The 17,912-nt window shown below is 48.2% G+C and overlaps 1 protein-coding gene across 4 annotated transcripts; it reads right to left on the reverse strand.

The window, feature by feature from the left end:
* Positions 1–866: 866 nt before the first annotated feature.
* Positions 867–17,620, reverse strand: MIGA2 (mitoguardin 2). Of its 4 annotated transcripts, none has more exons than XM_082295391.1 (16): positions 17,548–17,620; positions 16,106–16,345; positions 15,255–15,450; positions 14,302–14,414; positions 12,148–12,259; positions 11,537–11,676; positions 9,956–10,073; positions 9,688–9,788; positions 9,088–9,203; positions 8,597–8,669; positions 8,288–8,374; positions 8,001–8,099; positions 7,498–7,632; positions 6,727–6,780; positions 5,648–5,764; positions 867–5,517 (listed from the first exon to the last, which is right to left on the reverse strand). In XM_082295391.1, the coding sequence occupies exons 2-16, from the start codon at positions 16,199–16,201 to the stop codon at positions 5,314–5,316; spliced, it is 1,761 nt and encodes a 586-aa protein (XP_082151517.1). In that variant the 5' UTR covers positions 16,202–16,345; positions 17,548–17,620; the 3' UTR covers positions 867–5,313. The 4 variants fall into 4 exon arrangements, with proteins under 4 accessions (XP_082151517.1, XP_082151515.1, XP_082151516.1 ...); XM_082295389.1 differs by having other exon boundaries at positions 15,255–15,465; XM_082295390.1 differs by having other exon boundaries at positions 15,255–15,465; positions 16,106–16,342; positions 17,544–17,601.
* Between the last annotated feature and the right edge of the window lie 292 nt (positions 17,621–17,912).

The raw sequence follows: 17,912 nt of genomic DNA on the forward strand, positions 1-17,912 counted from the left end.
ACGGATCAGGATTTCTATCCCATAAATTAAGATTTCAAAAAAGGAGGAAACTCCTTTTCCTGCAGTTGTAATATACCTGCTTCAATTACGATTACATCCCATTAATTTCAACAAGCTCTTCATAGCTGACATTCTCCCTGGCATTTCAAGAAGAAAAATAGCATTAAAGTCTTATTATTTGGAAAGAAAGAGCAAATATTTACTGCAGGAGCTCAGTTCATCGCACAAGACTGCTATGAGGGAGCATGAGTGATTTACTGCTTTCATTATTCAAGTTAAATAAATCTCCTCCTTTCCAAGCTATTGAATGTAGAGTTATGCTGGCAGAGTGGATTACATTTGATCTATGTACCATGACAAGTACTGAAAATTGTGGGCTTCATTGCTGTATTCACCCACTCCTTCCTGAACAGGAGAAAAAAGTGTCAATACATGGAGCAGCCTTTGCTCTGTGCCTCAGCACAAGGAAGCACAAAGCTGCTCTGGAGATGTAATGAGTGTGGAGTCTGACTCCATGGAAACTGAGATAAACTCGTTTTAACTCTCTCAACTAATGATCAGGGTGTGGCGTGAGACAAAAATTTTCCTATCCACGAACATTTTATTTGCATACATCAGAGTTCATGACAGGCTTGCATTAATGCTAACAGAGACTCGTTTTTACTTTTTTTATTTTTAAGCATAAGAATGAAATTTTAATCACTGTGGAAGAAACAGCCTATCTGATTCAGTCTGGTATCTCTATCATCTGAAAATGAAACTATTTAAATCCACTATAGTTGTTTCAGAAGAACAAGAAGATGATTTTCTCGCCTTGCTCAGCAGATAGGCAGCTCTGATACCAACCCGCAGGCTTTAGTCTGGGTTTCTCTCACAGAGTTTGGGAAGCTGGTAAGTGCTACAAGAACTTGGACAATGTGTAAGAGATTCTGCTCCTCACTGGGATTTTCTGTTATCACTTCATCACAGCCTCCTCACACCACACTCCAACACAGCCAAACCACCACAGAAAAATCTGAAAAATTAAACCCCACAGTTTCCAACCATGGTTCAAAGTACAAGGAGTTGTTTCGTTTATTTTATAGCCCACTTCATCTGTGGACTTGTCAGTAGACCCAGGAAGACTCCCCATGCAATTAAATCCTTTAACTTTACATTTAAACCTTTCAAGTTCATCATTCTGGCCCTAGGAACAGCAAGCCTAGTTTGACACCATCACTAGAAGCAGAGGTGCCACTACAACTGTCACCTAAATCAGAAACCAAAGACTGAGTTTCTACCACGTTTCACCAGGAAATTCAGGAACAAACCCCACAATCATGAAGGAAAGTTTTATTTTACTTGTAATGCCCACATCCTAAGATTAAAGATATTTTTTAAAAATCAGCTGCAAAGAAAAAGATAGGAGCAAATCAAGAACAGATTTTTACACCTTTAAGAAATCAAGGAAAAAATAGGCACAAGTTTACATTCATTAGTTTCAGATATGGCAGAGGAATGTTCTACTGAAGAGGGATAAATAAAATCCTGCTTTCCCACCTCCCTGTACGAGACAACACAAGTCATGCTCTTCAAAGTCACACTGATTTTGTAGATACAAGGCAGATTTTTCCTCATAATTTTATTACTGTGCTTAAAGATCATAAAGACCCCCCTAGAGCAATTTGGCATGGTCTCTACATACATACTAAAGTACTGCGCTTGTTACAACCTCCACATAAAAAATGAAAGTCATGCATATTTTAAATTCTGTTTAAGCATCAGACACTATTGAGGGATTTTACTTCATGGCTGCTAAGCCACTTTAAATCCCCATCAGTGTTAAAATCTTGCAAGTGTCAGCCCAGGATGATTTAACCCCTTGAGAATAAGGGTTCATCATAAAAAAAGGCGAATGTCTCATCTCAAGGGATTCTACCCAAATACACATCTCAGCTGCTATTAATACTGAAGAATTTCTTTTGTTAAACACAGTATGTGGGGGAAGGGATTTTCTAGGGATCTCAGGAAGCCAGAGGGCAGGCAGGTGTTTCATCATACCCTTTAACTCTTCCCTGCAATACAGGTGAGTATGAGAGTCACCTTTTGGGTTGGGCCCTGCAACCCGAGGGCTGCGTCCAAAGGAGTTGAACACAGCAGGTCCCTGACAGCACTGCTCAGGCCAGGGAGAGCTTCTTCCACAGGAACAACTCCTGTGAACCCGCTGATCCTTGCAGTTCCCTTCAGAGGCTGCAGACACCTTTCTGCCTTTCCTCTTGAGCTACACTGGGATTGGGGAGGGACAAAGAGCAGCAAGGAAATGAGGGGGAGATGTAGAGAAGTTTAACATCCATCCCAGTAAAGATAAAACCAGTTTGTCTCGGCAAACATCCTTGGCTGGTGCAGGACTAAGTCACTGCTGGTGGGCAAAGGCAGAGAACTCGACTTTCAAGAAGCTGCAGATGTTCCCGAGGCCGATTCCTCTTTACCTTCACTGGGAGGGCTGTGTAACCTACTTGCAATAAGGGCTAAGGAAAAGCATCAGGCTGCAATAAAAGTCTTTCTTCATTTGATTGATTAGGAATTTACAATTCCTCTGCTTAAAAAGCCACAGTGCAAGTTAGTGTTCGCTTCAGGGGGACCCTGTTTCAGTATCCTCTCCCACAAGGATGCAAAAGCTCAAAGTTAGCGGCCAGTGTTCTTGTCTGTACACAAAACAGGCAGGCTGCCCAAGCACTGAGGCCAAAAGACACTCAAAATAGTAAATAAATACACATAAAACAACACTAAAAATGAGAATTTAACAGCACTGATTGTTTAGAATTACAGTCCATCTCATTACGTTAATCTTCATATTTTAGCATCTTTTTAATCACTATACAAAAGCTGCTGAAGTGACTTTCTTCTAAACCAGCCATACAAGAGCACAAAGCACTATCAACATTATCTTTTTGGCAAAGTAACTTGCTTTCAGAATATACCATACTTTCGAATCACAGTTTACATGTAGCAGGTGTGACATGCTAATACAACATCCTCCATTTCTTTTCTTCCTGCACACTGCCAGGAGCAAGACACCTCAGAGACCTTTCCTAGTTTCAACTGCTGTCTCTTAAATCCTTCTCATAACAGTTTATTCCATGCAGCCTCACTTGGGGCAGCTGCTCCTAATTTCTGCCTCAGCGTTGTCCTGTTTATTGCATTAATCTGGTTTCCAGGATAAGCCACATCAGTCTGATGTGCTTACAGAGCACCAGATGTTACTGTGCTCTACATGCACCCCCCTGCAAACATCTCAGGAGCATTTCAAGGAATCAGAGAGCCACAGAATGGGTCAGGTTGGAAGGGACCACAGTGGGTCACCTGGTCCCACCTCCCTGCTCAGGGAGGGTGACCCTAGAGCACATGGCACAGCACATTTATCTGCTCCTTTTATGTCCTCCTGTTTACTTTTTTTCTCTGTTTACTTCCTTCCTGCTTTTACCAGCAGAATCCACAATAGATATCTGAAGAGGAAGAAAGCATTTGTATTCTCCAAGCCCACGGACTGATTTTCCACTCATATGGAAATTCCAGATTCTTACATATTTTTTTCCACTTGCAAAAATACGTCCAGATAAGCCTCATGTCTTTCACCCAGAACAGACACAAGGGGTAACTAATCAGTCTGGAACAAAAACAGTGAAGCTCATGTTTTTGTGGAAGTCCTGAAGACCTCCTCATTCCGAGGGTGGGACTTGGACTTATATGTGGACTGAAACAGAAGAAGGCACAGGCTGGATCTCAACCTTCATCTGTGGCGCTGTACTCACAGAGGACTCAGCAAATCATTGCAAACCTCACACAAAAGCCAGGACTGCCTCAAGTCAATGGCATGACGCTGAGTTGGGAGAGGTTTAGGCTGGATATCAGGATAAGGTTTTCTACCCAGAGGGTGGTTGGGCACTGAACAGGCTCCCCAGGGAAGTGGTCACAGCACCAAGCCTGACAGAGTTCAAGAAGTTTGGGTAACTCTCTCAGCATATGGTGGGAATGTTGGGGTGCCCTATGCAGAGCCAGAAGTTGGACTCAATCCCGATGGGTCCCTTCCAACTCAGCATATTCTATTATTCTGTGATTTTTATGATTCTCTAGTTCAGCACACTCCACTGCTGCTGTCCTACACGAGTATCCAACTCAGCTCACATCCCAGAGGAGCCAGATTCCAGGTGCTTGCTGGGCAGTCAGGATCCCAGCATTTGAGAAGCACTACCATATACACACATTTGATCATTACCCAAAATTATGTTGTATTTCTTAGGACCGACAGACGGTAAAGAGTCATTTCCTCTCTAGAAGCTTGATCCCAGCTCTCCAACTATCCGCACACATAACCTCACATCCAACATCTACACCTCTCACTACCTTGTGCATAACAGCAATAAGCACCATGTTATTACCCTTTCCCTCTGCTTGTACACACCCCACACCTCCTACCCAGCAAAAGCTGCTGCTGTCTTATTCTGAAATCCAGCAAGGCACTTTGATGGATGCCAAAGACTTTGTGCAAACACAGGCAGGATGCAAATCCCTCCCCCTCCTCACACTAACTTGCCTTAGGGGCAAACACAGACCTCAGCAACCTCCTAAGCAAGGATGACCAGGACACAGAGCTCGTCATCATCTGGTCTCCAAAGAGCAGCAACACCAAGGGAACAGACCAATTCCCCTAGAGCTTCAGACTGCTTACAGAAGTCTGCATTTTACTTCAGTGCTTTACAGAACTATTTCTTCCTCCCCAGGAAAGAAATCTTTGCTAGTCACATTACATGTGTTAACACACTTAGGGTAAAAATTAGCAGTAATTAATGTCTGTAGGAACACAGCAGAGCAGAACAGTAACAAAAATCCCAAAGCAAGCAAAGCCTCCTTGAGAAGGTAATGGTCAAGTGGAGAATTTCCCAATGATATTCCTGTTCCCACGCACAATCGTAAACGTCGGGGATTTACCTCCCAGAAAACACACAGGCAAAATAGGTACATACATTGCCCTATTCAAGAGAATTGGGCAAAAATCTGGGCCCGGGCAGTTCAGGACACGATGTATATATAAGACATTGAAAGTAATAGTAATAAGAAGAACAGGAAGGTGGAACAAAGGAGAAATTCAAACCATAAGCTGGCAAGTGGTCCTGGATCCATCCCAGCAAACACTACTGGCTACAAAAAGCAGAAGGTCCCGCCAGATTGCTGTGTCTTCATGTAGTCTTGCTGCCACCGTTGCACTTTGCAGGTAGTTTTATCCATCTCTGGGAGGAAAAGGTCCCTGTACAAAAGCGTTTTCCTCTGCTGACATCAGATGAGCTCCTCCTTCAGCGGCTCGGTTACGCCAGGAAGCATGCCGTTCATCTCTGGGGAAGTCTCAGTACCCAGGTATCCTAAGAGGATCTCGCTGCGCCGCCGCGACAGCTGCAAAATGTCCTCTGCCAGCAACTGCACCGTCGTGTACCTCACATTGTCGAAGTCAAACATGTCCTTCAAATACTGGACGATCTGGTGCTGCAAAAAAAGGAAGGTTTACAGTCACATTCCTTCACCTGCTGGTACCAGCCACCAAGGGCACGTATCAGCAGCTTTAAGCCAGCAGACAGGAGTCCCACACAGATGAGGTACAGAAAAGCCACCTTACCTTGAAGAAGCTGCAGACTTCGGATAGCTGCTGCTTGGGCCCCAGAAAACCAAAGGCTAGAACAGGACTGACATGCTCCGATACGGAGTAGAAATGAGAGATAAAGCCATCTGGTACCTGCCACAGGGAAGAACAGAATTAGATGGTCTTCATTCTCAGACAGAATTAGCAGCTTATTCCAAATCAGCCACCAACTTCCCTGCCAGAAAGCTTCAGTAACTGAAGTTAAGACCTATTTGGAACATCTCCTCCTGCAAAACTACATTTATCTTTCAGATCCCTTGAAGGATGACTAGAGCTTTATATCTTCATGTTTCTAAGCTGCTATTTCCAGAGGAAAATGAACAGAAGAAAATGAAAAGCAATCACCAGCCAGCCTTTATAGCCTCTATTTATAATTTGCTGACCAAGCCAGGAAAGGACATGCAAATATCCAAGGCAGAGCTACTGCATGACAGCACCAGTAGAGCTTCCAGTGCTCTCATTTCTCTCTGTGCCATCTCAGGAGCCAAACCCCGTCATACCAGCTGGCTGTTGGGACTGAGCTGAAAACTTGCCAGAGGCCACAGACCCTGTGGCAGAACTGGGGTTGTGAAGTTGTGGCTTCCTGTTCCCTAGCTCCATAAACTCGTCTGCTGTGATACTTTAGGAAGTCACAGATTTAAGTGAAACTCATCAAGTAATGGCTAATTAGCATCAGCATCAGGGAGCAGAGCAGTGCCTGAACCATTCCGTTTGGTGCCAGCAAGGAAAATACAATTCAGGAGCAGTCCCTTGTTGCTTGGGATCAGCAGCCACTCCTACAGTATTGTGAGCAGGGAGAAGGAATACCAGACAGGCAACACTGTCATTTGAATCCTCACATTAAGAGAATAAGGGAGAATAAACTCAGATTGATTCAGTAAAATACTGGCATAGCACTGGAGCAGTGACCGCAGGACCCCAGGGCTCTAAAGCATCACAAAGAACGTGACTCTGTTCAGTCTTCTACCACTTAAGACTTCATACTTTGTCAAGATGTGTCCTCTTTTCAGCCTCAAATACATTAGATTATTTCCCTTTGGATTAATTTTGCTTACCATCAGAAGCCTCCTTTTTGCTTTCAGAACTGACCAGCAAGCAGTTGCTAGAGCCTACAATTAACAGAGAGAGCCCATTAACTACTGGGATTACTTAAAAAAACCCGAAGTTTACCAACACACTGTCATCAAAACATCAAAGCAGTCACCCTTTTGTGCCAACAACTCTAAAATGACACAATTGAAGTGAACTGGAAGCAGATTTAGCCACTTCAGATCCATTCCAGAGAAGCCAAAGGGTTTCTGAAGATTGTTAATATGATCTGACATAGTTGCCCAACAGCCCACAATCCCCTGTAAGCAGGCAGCTGTTACAAAGTGCCATTTTATTCTCAGTCTATCAAACTAATCAGTCTTAAAAATACAACTGGGGGCAGGACTAAAGGAAAGCTTTGCAATTTCAGCTTCAGTGTCTGCTGAGGTACTGCCAGAATGAATGGCCGTGTGCTAAAACCCACATATTTTTCCTTGTATTTTGACCCTTTTATTCTCATTCATAAAAATAGGTGCTGTCATCTTTTAACATCTCCATGGCATCACTGATAAAGGCCCCTAGAGCCATAAGTCTGGTTGCCGACCAGATGCTTTCAAAATAAGGAAAGCTTTCCTGTAAACAATTTCCATGCACAAAAAGACTGTTGTTTAGAGCTTCAGGAAAGCGTGGCATTGATAAAGAGAGAATTCAGCTGAACCAGGAAAGATGAGGTTATGCTCTTTTTCTGGCCACGGCACTGATCTCACACTCACACCAGCACTCCCCATCTCACGCACCGTCTCCTTGAAGCTGTCGGACAGCCAGCGGTTGCGCAGCACAGCCAGCACGGAGGAGGGAGGGTTCTCCAGATCCTCAAAAGCATCCATGAGGATGAAGTCCAGCACAATATCAAAGAAGCTCATGCACACCACCTGTCAGGGAGCAGAACAGTCTGTAAAGGGAACGGGTTTTAAAAAGACAGGCTTTTTTGGTTAGAAGCAACAAAATGTAACAAGCTGAAGTCAATGTAATCTTATTTCACCAGCAGCTCTTTCACTCCTGGGCCATTCCTACATTTTCATTATAATAGAATCACAGTGGTTTTGCTTGTAAGGGACTTTAAAACCATCCAGTTCCACTCCCTGTCATGGGCAGGGACACCTTCTACTAGACCAGGTTGCTTCAAGACCCGTCCAGCCTGGCCTTGAGCACTTCCACGGATGGGAATTCCACAACCTCTCCGGGCAAGAAATATCTTCCAACTCCTCTGCAACTCTGTAAAGATAATGTCTTTACCAACCCCTCTTCCCTCCAGCTCCTGCTGAGTGGTCGGCCAGGTCTCTTGCTTCAGGGCATAACGCAGCATCTCCTCGTAGCTTTCCAGGAAAGCTTTGGGATTCTGGGAGAGCAGAGAAACAAAACGGAAGTTTGACTACTCAGATTTGAGCTGACATCAACATCACAGTAGTCACCAGCACTCAGATGAAGTTTTCTTCTTCCAACATACTGGACAAACTCTGGGTTGGGATGGGGGAACAAGTGTCCCTGTACTCAAGACACAGCTTAGTTGCTACATAAACTTCCTACCTTTTCAGCTTTTGTCATCAGTCCTATCACCATCTGCTTCCCAACCTCCCCAAAAAACAGCTGATTGCTTTCATCCTCCAGCAGCTCCTGCAAAGGAAACACAGATGTCTCCTGTGAGGACCTACACACCCTCAAATTCTGAATTGGAAGAAAAAAAAAAGGACGGGACATGAAGCAGTGCAATGCTGCACACACCAGTGTCATTAACCTTTAACAAGCTGGAATCTAGGAAACAAAACTGCGCTCTCCAGGAACGTGCTGCTGGCAGCCATGTGCCGTGGAAACCTGGGAGCCTGGAGCCAGTCTCACCTGGAATGCCTGCCTGACACAATGCAGCTTCGCCAGGAAATCCTGGTCACTGTAGCAGCCAAGGAGCTCTGTCCTAGAGGGAAAGGGGAAGAATTGCGTAAATTCCAGTTCTCCTGATGTTGGTGCTCCTACCAGCTAACCAAAAAAACTAAATTCCCAGTTTGTGCATAGGAGAAAGGAACAGTCACTTTCCCTTTATCCAGCTCCCTGGGGGAAGAGAGGACCTCTGCCAGGCTGGTATAGGACTATGCCAGCCTCCCAGAACAGTCACACTTCCTATCACTAACTTCCTGGGACAATTACTCTTTCTTAACATGTGAGTCCCTAAAATCTGGGGCTAATTCCCTGGGAAGGCCAAACCCCAGCAGGAAGGATGCTGTGATTTTATGACCCCAAAGGGTTATTCTGGTTATTGGGCTGCTCAAAGGCAAATGATGTGTTCACAGTGCCGCAGGGAACACAGGATCCCACAGTTCCAGCTGCCTCTTCACCTCAGCGTCCGGCACGCAACCTTCCCTTCTTTCACCAGCTGCAGAGCTTCTTCGTATGCTGCCACTGGCTTGGAGAGGTGGAATGGCATTTCCTCAAAGGGGAGAGAATCAAAGAGCTGCAGAGGTAACAAGAGGCGTGGGAAGAACAAAATGAGCTCATTAAATATTTGCAAATACACAAGAGACTGCACACAAGCAAGGTAGGCCTTCTTCAGAGAATCTTCAGCTAGCAAAGTTTGTCAGTGACAACTGTTTCATGCAAAGATATTTCTTTTTCCACCAAAAGCTGTCTCAGCTCTGACATAACCAATGATCCATAAAATTTACACTACCAAGCCACCTTACATTAGATAACAGCACTTTCCTAGCTGTTATGGCATGTTTTCTACAGTAGATAAGAAGATGACATGAAGTGCTGGTTGGAAAAGCCTGCACCATCCCCCTCATTAAAAAGCTTTTCCTAACATCCATCATGAGCCTCCCAGCCTGGGGCTGTTGCTCTCTGATCATCTTCCTCTCCCAAGATGCGTTTGGCTCTGCTGACTTTGTGCCTTCCCTCCAAGCCACTGGGCTGTGACACACAGCTGACACTTCAGTCACCTCTGCTGCAGAGAAGAAGGAATCCTCCGAAGCCGAGCTGTCCTCATCATCCGTCCGCAGCCGCAACGATCCGTCCGCCAAGGGAAGCATTAAAGTCTTCTCTGGAGGAGAGAAAGAAGCCACACGTGTTGGAGTTCACGGACCAACATTCCTCTCAGCTCCTGTGCTCTCTTCCACTCGCACTTTGTCACTCCTCCTTTACTTGGCTTACAGAAAAGACATAAAACCAGGCAGGAAACTGGCATTTTACTGTAGTCAGATGCCCTACCCAGATCCAGCAGCATGCTGTCCGACGGGAGCGAGGAGCCAAACTCTTCCTGGAGGTGGTAGGCTCGGTGCAAGAGGGACTCCAGCTTCTCAGCAAACTCCCTTTTCTGGGACTCCTCCTGGAATACACATAAATGCCACCCTTAGTTAGCCAGCTGGGCACAGACAGATTGGACAGCACAAATATGGGAGGAAAATTTCAGTGAAAATGGGATTTTCAGTTTGCAGATTAAATGATTAAAAATAAAAAGAGAGAGGAGTCGTTAATCCTACAATGCAGCTAATAATGCACGGAGAGGGAAGCTTCCACACAGCCTACTCAAACCCTCTGGCTTTTGAGCTTCACAATTTTGTTTTCCTCTTAAAAAAGGAAGAAAGAACTCAAGAACTTTAACCTGCCACCCAGAAAAACAGGTATTTTAATAAGTTCTACACCACTTAATTCTCCTGCCTTTTGACTTTAGCCTCATTTCCAGGAGAAATCGCATCAGGAAGCCTGTGTTGAATATAACAGGATATCCAGAACTGGATAACAGTATTTAGATTAAGGTGCTGGGTATAAGCAAAGTTTGCTGTAAGCAACACAGGAGGATGGAGGAAAAAAAAAAAAAGGTGTGGGGAAAATAAGACTTGAATGGCATCTTGCCTTCATGCCCCTATGTTTGCATGAGTATCTCACCCGGAAGACAGAAGCATTAACAAGAAGCACAAAATCTATTTTCATAATGAATCAACTGGTCTTAAGGCAGTTTTAGAAACACTACAGGGCTCTTCAAGGAGAGCCAACAACAACAGAATCCAGATTTTACTTGGATAAATATTATCCAGCACAAAAGACAAATGTCCCACATACTTACTACACCAGACTCTGTTTACAAAAGGCTGGGAACACTTTTTCCCAGTGAGAACTCCTGGAGAGTTGGGAGTTCAGCTCCTTTCACAGCCCTGAGTTACAGCAGGTTTTTTAGCTTTGTGGCTGTCACTGAGCCATTCTAGTTTAGATCTCCTTTAATACAGGTCTTCCCTGCATAGTCCTCAAGTCTCAGACAGCAAAGGGCTGTCCTAAAATCCTGGCTTCTGTAGCTGCAGGCTGAGTGAGGTACACATCTCCCTGCAGGGACCAGGGCCACACTCAGCTCCTACCAAGTTACCACTGCTTTCCTCATCCACACACACACAGCTGGGCTCTGCTCTCCACCCAGTTCCCAGAAGGGACAGTGACCATCAAGATCTCCATTTTCAAATGCATTAAAAAGTTACAGAGACAACACTGCCAGCCAAAGCTGTGCTGCATTCATCACAGCCTTTTCTCACCACAGGCTGTGCCACGGGAGGACACGTGTGACAGTGAGTGACACAAGGCTGGAAGGTGGGTAGAAAAGCTGGGGAATGAGGGGGCGAGACATATTAAAAAGAGAAAGAAATTAAAAACACCCACTTCCATTGCATAAGGAAGCTGCAGATACAGACAGCTCTTAAACAGAGTCTGGCCTGTCTCTGCCCTTAATTTGCTCTCCTTTTAACCTCCCACTGTTTACTGCTTCCAGCACCCAGGCTGGCCTTTCAGTATGTGGGGACCTACCTCTGAAAGGTTCTCAGACATGCTTTCTTGCTGCTTCCTGCTGTCCCAGGGCACAGGGGTGCTGGTACAAGCACTGTCCCTTTGCCTGATGCTCAGTGCCTGTTCCCATTTCTGCAGGGCCTCCTCAAACAGCTCCATGCCTGGAAACACAACCAAAAGCTGTGAGAGTCCCAAGGCACTGAGGAACAAAGAGATACAGGATGAGTCTTTGCTCACTCAGACAATCCAGCAAAGAGGGAAATCCCTCCCCAGCTGAAAAAATAAACATATTCCCTTTCTTTCCTGTTTAAATATGGTTTATTTTAGATTAGAAGGAGAACATCCCCAAACTGGTTAGAACATTATCCATGTTACATTCAAAGTACTGTTCTCTGCACAAGATGAGCCTGTGCTCAAGAACAGTATTTTGGAAGTAAATTATTCACTGACAAAAAAGATAATTTTTTTTTTAAGAGAAGATGGGATTTTTATTTGAGCTTAGGCTGAGAATGGAAGGGAACTTTCTGTTAGAGTTCTACACTGAGTGCTGATGCTCTGTGTCAATTCTCACACCCTTCTTGCTCTCACAGTGATAAACAACCCCCCAGGGGAATGACCTTGTGCCTGCTTACCTTGAACATAGAGGCTTTCTGCACTGGAATCACCAATGGCTCCAGCATCTCCCATTGCCTGGGCCTCCCACATCCCTGGGGGTATTGGACTTGAGGGGTTGACTGCTACCATCTGCAGGAAGGGAGCAGAGGGCACCAAATGCATTTAAATTCTCTCAAGGTTAGAGATGCTAAGATCAAACAAACACCAGTTAAACTTCAGCAAAAAGGCATTTTTCTTCCCCATGTTTGCCCTGTGCTCCCCTGTATTGATAAGGACTACAAGGAGAGCACTGATGGAGGAAACAGCCCAGGAAAGGTCCAAAGCAATCACTACAAAGGCACCAGGATTTTGATGGAAAGCTCATGTCAGCCCCAGCTGCCTGTACAAAAAACACTGGAAGTGGCAAGGAAGAAAGCACAGTCCAAACAAAAGAAAGAGTTTCCCAGAAAAAATACAGCTGAGGATTCCCCAGAGGGCAAGGGGAATCCTCATTCTCCTCTTTGTAACCAGACCCTCTCCTCGGATGGCTGAGCTCAACAATCCACACAGCAGTGTCAGCTTTGTCCAGTTTCACACCAAGGTATCAATGTCTTCTAAAGTCTGACCCAGTAAAGTGCTGGATTCAACTCTATCAGTGACCAGCATTTTCCTGTGGCTTAGAGAAGGATGTCCAAACATGAGCTTGGTACCAAAAACAATCTACAATAATCAGCTGACAGATGAATTCCTGCCCTGCCTCCATTGATCAATCCCTGTGAGATGTTAATAAATCACCTTGAGATCCAGAACTGCAAATCATCAGCTCACTGCTGCCAATTTACTTACTGGATAGCAAAGAGGAGCCCAGGAAGCAAAGGAGAGCACAGGGGCAAACCTGCAGCTGTGCAAAGGATCAGTTGTTTTTCCACCAAGTAATATGAAAACTGTAAGTACAGGGTCAGCTCATCTGTACAGAAACAGATGCCTGTCCGTGGGGATATCCCCACCCAGGCACCAGCAGTGGGAAAAGACATTTACGGATTGCTTTTTATTTAAAGAGAAACAGAATTTCAGTGTTACAAAACCTGGATAGCATCTATGTGAACTGAGAAGCCATGGGGGAATTACGTGGATGCGAGTCCCTGTGGGGGGAAAGAGGCCAGAGCTGGACACAGCTTGGTGCTCACGGTCACATCCCATCACACCCCAGCTCCCCAGGGAATGCTGTGCCGTGCCCAGCGCTGCGCAGGCACTGCCGCCTGCTGGAGACACACTTTGGCCAGCACGGATTTTGGCAACTTCTGGTGCTTTAGCTGTACTAAAACCAGCAACACCAGCATGTGCTGTGGGGTCCTGGCACCCAACAGCTCCCTTCGAAGGGATGATTTTTCCCTCTCCTTTCCCCAGCATTGCCAAGCAGCCTCTGAGCCTGGGTGATGACGAGGGAGGACTTTGCAGCCACTCACAGAGGTTCATCTGTGCCCCCCTGCTCCAACAGAACATGAGGCTCTGGGCAATGGGAATGTGAAACAGGTCTTGAAGTCACATATGCTTCCAGTTTTGGTCTCACAAAAGGTGGATATAAGCACTGATGGCTTCTCCTGCCTGGTTAAGCCTGAATTACCAGTACTGATAGGCTGCTTTTTGGCTTTGGAGGAGGCAGAGTGACTGGGCTGTGTTCTCAACCTGTGCTGTTTCCTGAACAGAGCCATCAGATTTTAGTAGCTAATTTGAGTTAATTTGGTTTTAAGAACAAAGCAAGCTGTGAGCAGCCGCAGCACAGAAGGGAGAGACTGCTGGGCCACCCAAACCCGCACCATGGAGGGAAGCAAACAAGCTCTCCATGGCTGTGAGACCCAGAAACAACCCAGCCTAACTGCTTGAGAGGGTCACAGACAGCTCCAAGGAACCATGGCCATGTCCCACAGGGAAATCCCTCCTGCAGCTCCTCCTCGGCCAAAGAATTGGCCAAGGAATCCTGGAGCTCTTGGCCACAAAAAATTGCTGTTTGCAGGGAACTCCAGACACTCAGTGCAAGGTTAATATCAGAACCCGCCCTACAATTACACTGCAACCTGTTCTGCTCGAGAGGCTTTGGCACTCTCCATGAGCCAGTACAAGCCCAAGGACTTGGTGATCTCGTGACAGGTACATGCACTGACATCTCCCAGCCCTGCCAACAAGGTCCTTACCGAGGCAAGGCTGTGGGAGGAACTGGAATGTTTGCTGGGCTCAATGGAGGAAATCCCGCTGAGCGTGTCATTGCTCTTGCTGCCAGGGCTCTGGACTCTCCTGCTGGAGTATCCTGCAGTTGGGAAGGTCACACAAAAACAGGATTTTAGGCCCAGGTGACTGCAGCAGGGAATAGGGAGGGGAACATCACCCTGTCCAGTGTGACTGTGAATGGGCAAAGCACTATCCAACACCTAGAAATAAGCCACAGATCTCCTGTCTGCTCTGCTTTGCTCTGAGCCTAAGAAAGCTGGTGTCAGTGGGGATCTGAGGCTGAGGAATGAATTCACTGCTTATGGACAGCAAGAGACAAGTGGAAACAATCAAGCAAAAACTCCTCCACCTTCCCTCAGGACAGGCAGAACACAGACACTGCTCCCTTGATTTTCATACATTTCACCAAACAAATGCTTAATCCCTAAAGTGCTTTGCTGAGAGCCTGGGTCAGTCTTACCCCTAAAATCAGTACAAGCAGGTGAGGAAGCTGGGAGTCACCGCAGAGCTGGATGGACACTCCCAACTCCCCAGCCTGGCCCAGGCCACCCTCCCCTCCCCTGAGCAGAGCACAGGACCCGCACTGACGTCACGAGATCAATGCAGAACCAGGTCACTGCGTGCCCTGGTCATTACTGGGCAGCGTGGTAATTGTCCACAGGCTGCCTGCGGGAAAGGGGATGGGAATGCAAACCTCAGGGAAAACCTCAGGACACCTTTTCTTCCCGAGGACTGTGAGCTCAGAGTGTCTCCCTTTGCTCCCCAAAGCCTGTGCTCATGGCACTGCACTTCAGAATTCCCACTTCATTCCCCATTGAAGCACTATACCAATGGCTGTGCTTTCCTCTCCCTCCGCCTTCCCATCCCTCCCCGTACAAAAAATCCTCTTTGAGGATTTTTCCCTTTTTGTAAGGCCAACCTTTCTTCACGGAGGAGACCCTCCTGGTTGGCAGGATGGGCACTGTGATCCCTCCCGGTTTAAAGCCACACTTGTCCGGAGCAATTTGTTTCTTTCGGCGGCGCCGCCGCTTCAGCTGATGAGCTGCAAGAGCCAAGGCAACCGTCCCCAGAGCTGTGGCAAACAGCACCTTGCGCAGGCCTGGAGAGAGCCGCAGCTGAGAGAAGACAGACTTTAAACACAAAAGAAATGGAAGAGCAACAATGAAAAACCAATTCCATTGCCCTTTTTTAAAAAAAAAAAAAATTAAAACCTGTGTTAAACATGAAACACGTTGGCTTTACCCTCCTATCTACAAAACAGGCTCCCTGCTACACAACTAAGACATAGCAACAGAGAGACTGTGGAGCATCATTTTGACAGGACCTGGAGAACTTGGTCTCAATCCTCATTGCCAAAAAACACTGCAAAATCTGCACACAGCCTGGGACAGATGCAATCCAGGTTACCCAAATTCAGCTCTGAAGCCCTGGCGTGAAGCTGAGCTTTATTGCTCCAAGTGCTGCATCACTACAAGTGGGGAACATATTACTCTTCTTTGAAAGACAAGTCTTTTTATAGCGCCTTTGATGAAGAGAAAGATTGAACCTGGGTGTTCTCCCAGGGAGGAATGTGGGAAGCGCTTTTCTCTCCTCTCCAAGCCCACTCAGAACAAGTCTCTTCCACCACCCCGAACTCCCCCTGCAATTCCTCCAATCCCTCAAACTGCCCAGGTCCCCCAGCACCACCCCATTGTGCCTCCATCTCACGCAGACAACCCCGCAGAGCCAGCCCCAGGAATGTGACAGGAAGACCTTTCCCGCTCCTTGTACCTGCCCAAACGTCGTGTAAACAAACACGGGGATCTCTGCCACGGTCATTGCCAAGGCCTGCATGATGGACATTCCCTCTGTCCTCCTAAATGCCATGTCTGCACGAGGACCTCGGCACCCTCAGGAGCCGCCACGGGGAAGGGCACTTGTGGATGCTGTGTGAGCTGCTCACAAAAGAACCCAACTTTTCTCTGACATGTGGCTCAGAGTCCTGGAATTGGCCTCCATCCAACAATCCTCCTGCAGGAAGAGGGGAAAAATCGGTTGAGTGAGGGGAACACACACCCTGCTCCTCCTTGCAGTGCACTTCACAAAACACACACCAGGTCACTTGGAACAGCGAATACAAAACATCTTCTCACCAGCAGCAGCAATTCCTTTGCTTATCCTACCAACCACGGGGACAGATTCCCAAACTGCTCTATGGCAGCAGCACCCTCAGATTTAGCAGCTCCCAGAAATTTCTACATGTACCAGAACTGCCGGCACATGGCTGGAGGAATTTTGTTTGCAGTCCCAATATAAAAAAAGCCCCAATTATCCCAAATAACCATACACACGTTTTCAATGCCAAAACTCTGCTTTCACACAGCTGTCTGTGCATCACAGCCTTGCTCAAGAGCCACCAACCAAAGGGGGTTCTCCCAGGAGATTTCCATGCTGCCTGAGCTCCCTCGGAGCTTTGCTAGCGGGGCTGGGCAGGAGGGATGTGCTCTGGGCAGGAGGGATGTGCTCTGGGCAGGAGGGATGTGCTCCCGTCAAGGACAGAGCGGCAGAAGGCACCGGCGTGTGACAGAGCCCCGCACCCACTGCCCCGGGAGCACCGACGGAATGTTCTCCGGGCACCGGGAGCCCGCACGGACCGGACACCGGCCATGGGCTCTCCCCACAAGGTTAAACACAACATCCTGGCCGCAGCAGAGATGAGCAAAGTGCAAGGAATTTTGGGCACGGAAAACAGCCTAGGGGTTACCATACCGGGATAGGGAGTACAGGCGCCGGACGTACCAAGGCAGCCCCTCTGTCCGGGCATCTCCCCCCAGCCCTGCCCGCCGTGGGCAGCCGGGGCTTAAACCCACCGGCCGGGCGGCGAGCGTCCCACGGGACCCTCCGCACCTGCACTGCAGCACGCAGGGCTCCCGCACCCCCCGCAGCCCCGGAGCATCCCCGCACCCCCGACATCCCCCGCATCCCTGAGCATCCCCCCTGCGCCCTCAGGTGCCTCGCACCCCTCCGGCATCCCCGGGCCCCTGCACTCGCTCACCCCGGGGGCACCCCCGCCGCCCCCGCACCCTCCGTACCCCCCACCCCCATGACCGGATTCAGCCGGGGGTCCCCGGCTCGGCGCTTCCCCCTCCTTCCCCCTCCTTCCCCCCCCCACTAACGATGGTGCGGCCCGGCGGGCCCGGCCCCCGCGAGCGGGCGCGGGCGGCACCACTCACCGCGGCGGGGGGGGCGCGCGGCCCCGCTCGGCGCCCTGTCCCCGCGCCGCGCGCCATGGCCGCGGAAGGGCAGCGTCTCCTTCCCCCGCGCCGCAGCCCGCCCCGCGCAGGGGCCGGGCCGCGCGGAGACCCCGCCCCCTCGCCCATCTCAGCCAATCAGAGAGGAGAGCCGCCCGCCGCCGCGCCAATCGGAACGCGGCCGGCTCGGGGATGAGGCGGCGCGGGCGGCGGAGAGGGGAAGGGAAGGGGCGGGGAGCGCGGCGTGAGTTTCTATTGGCGGGCGCTGACAGCTCCCCCCGCAGCCGCCGCCGCGCTTAAAGGGGCCGCGCCCGCCATCCGCGCCCCCGTCCGCCGGGGCGCTGCCG

The sequence above is a fragment of the Coloeus monedula genome (genome assembly GCF_965178545.1).
Source record: "Coloeus monedula genome assembly, chromosome: 21".
Classification (NCBI taxonomy): Eukaryota; Metazoa; Chordata; class Aves; order Passeriformes; family Corvidae; genus Coloeus; species Coloeus monedula.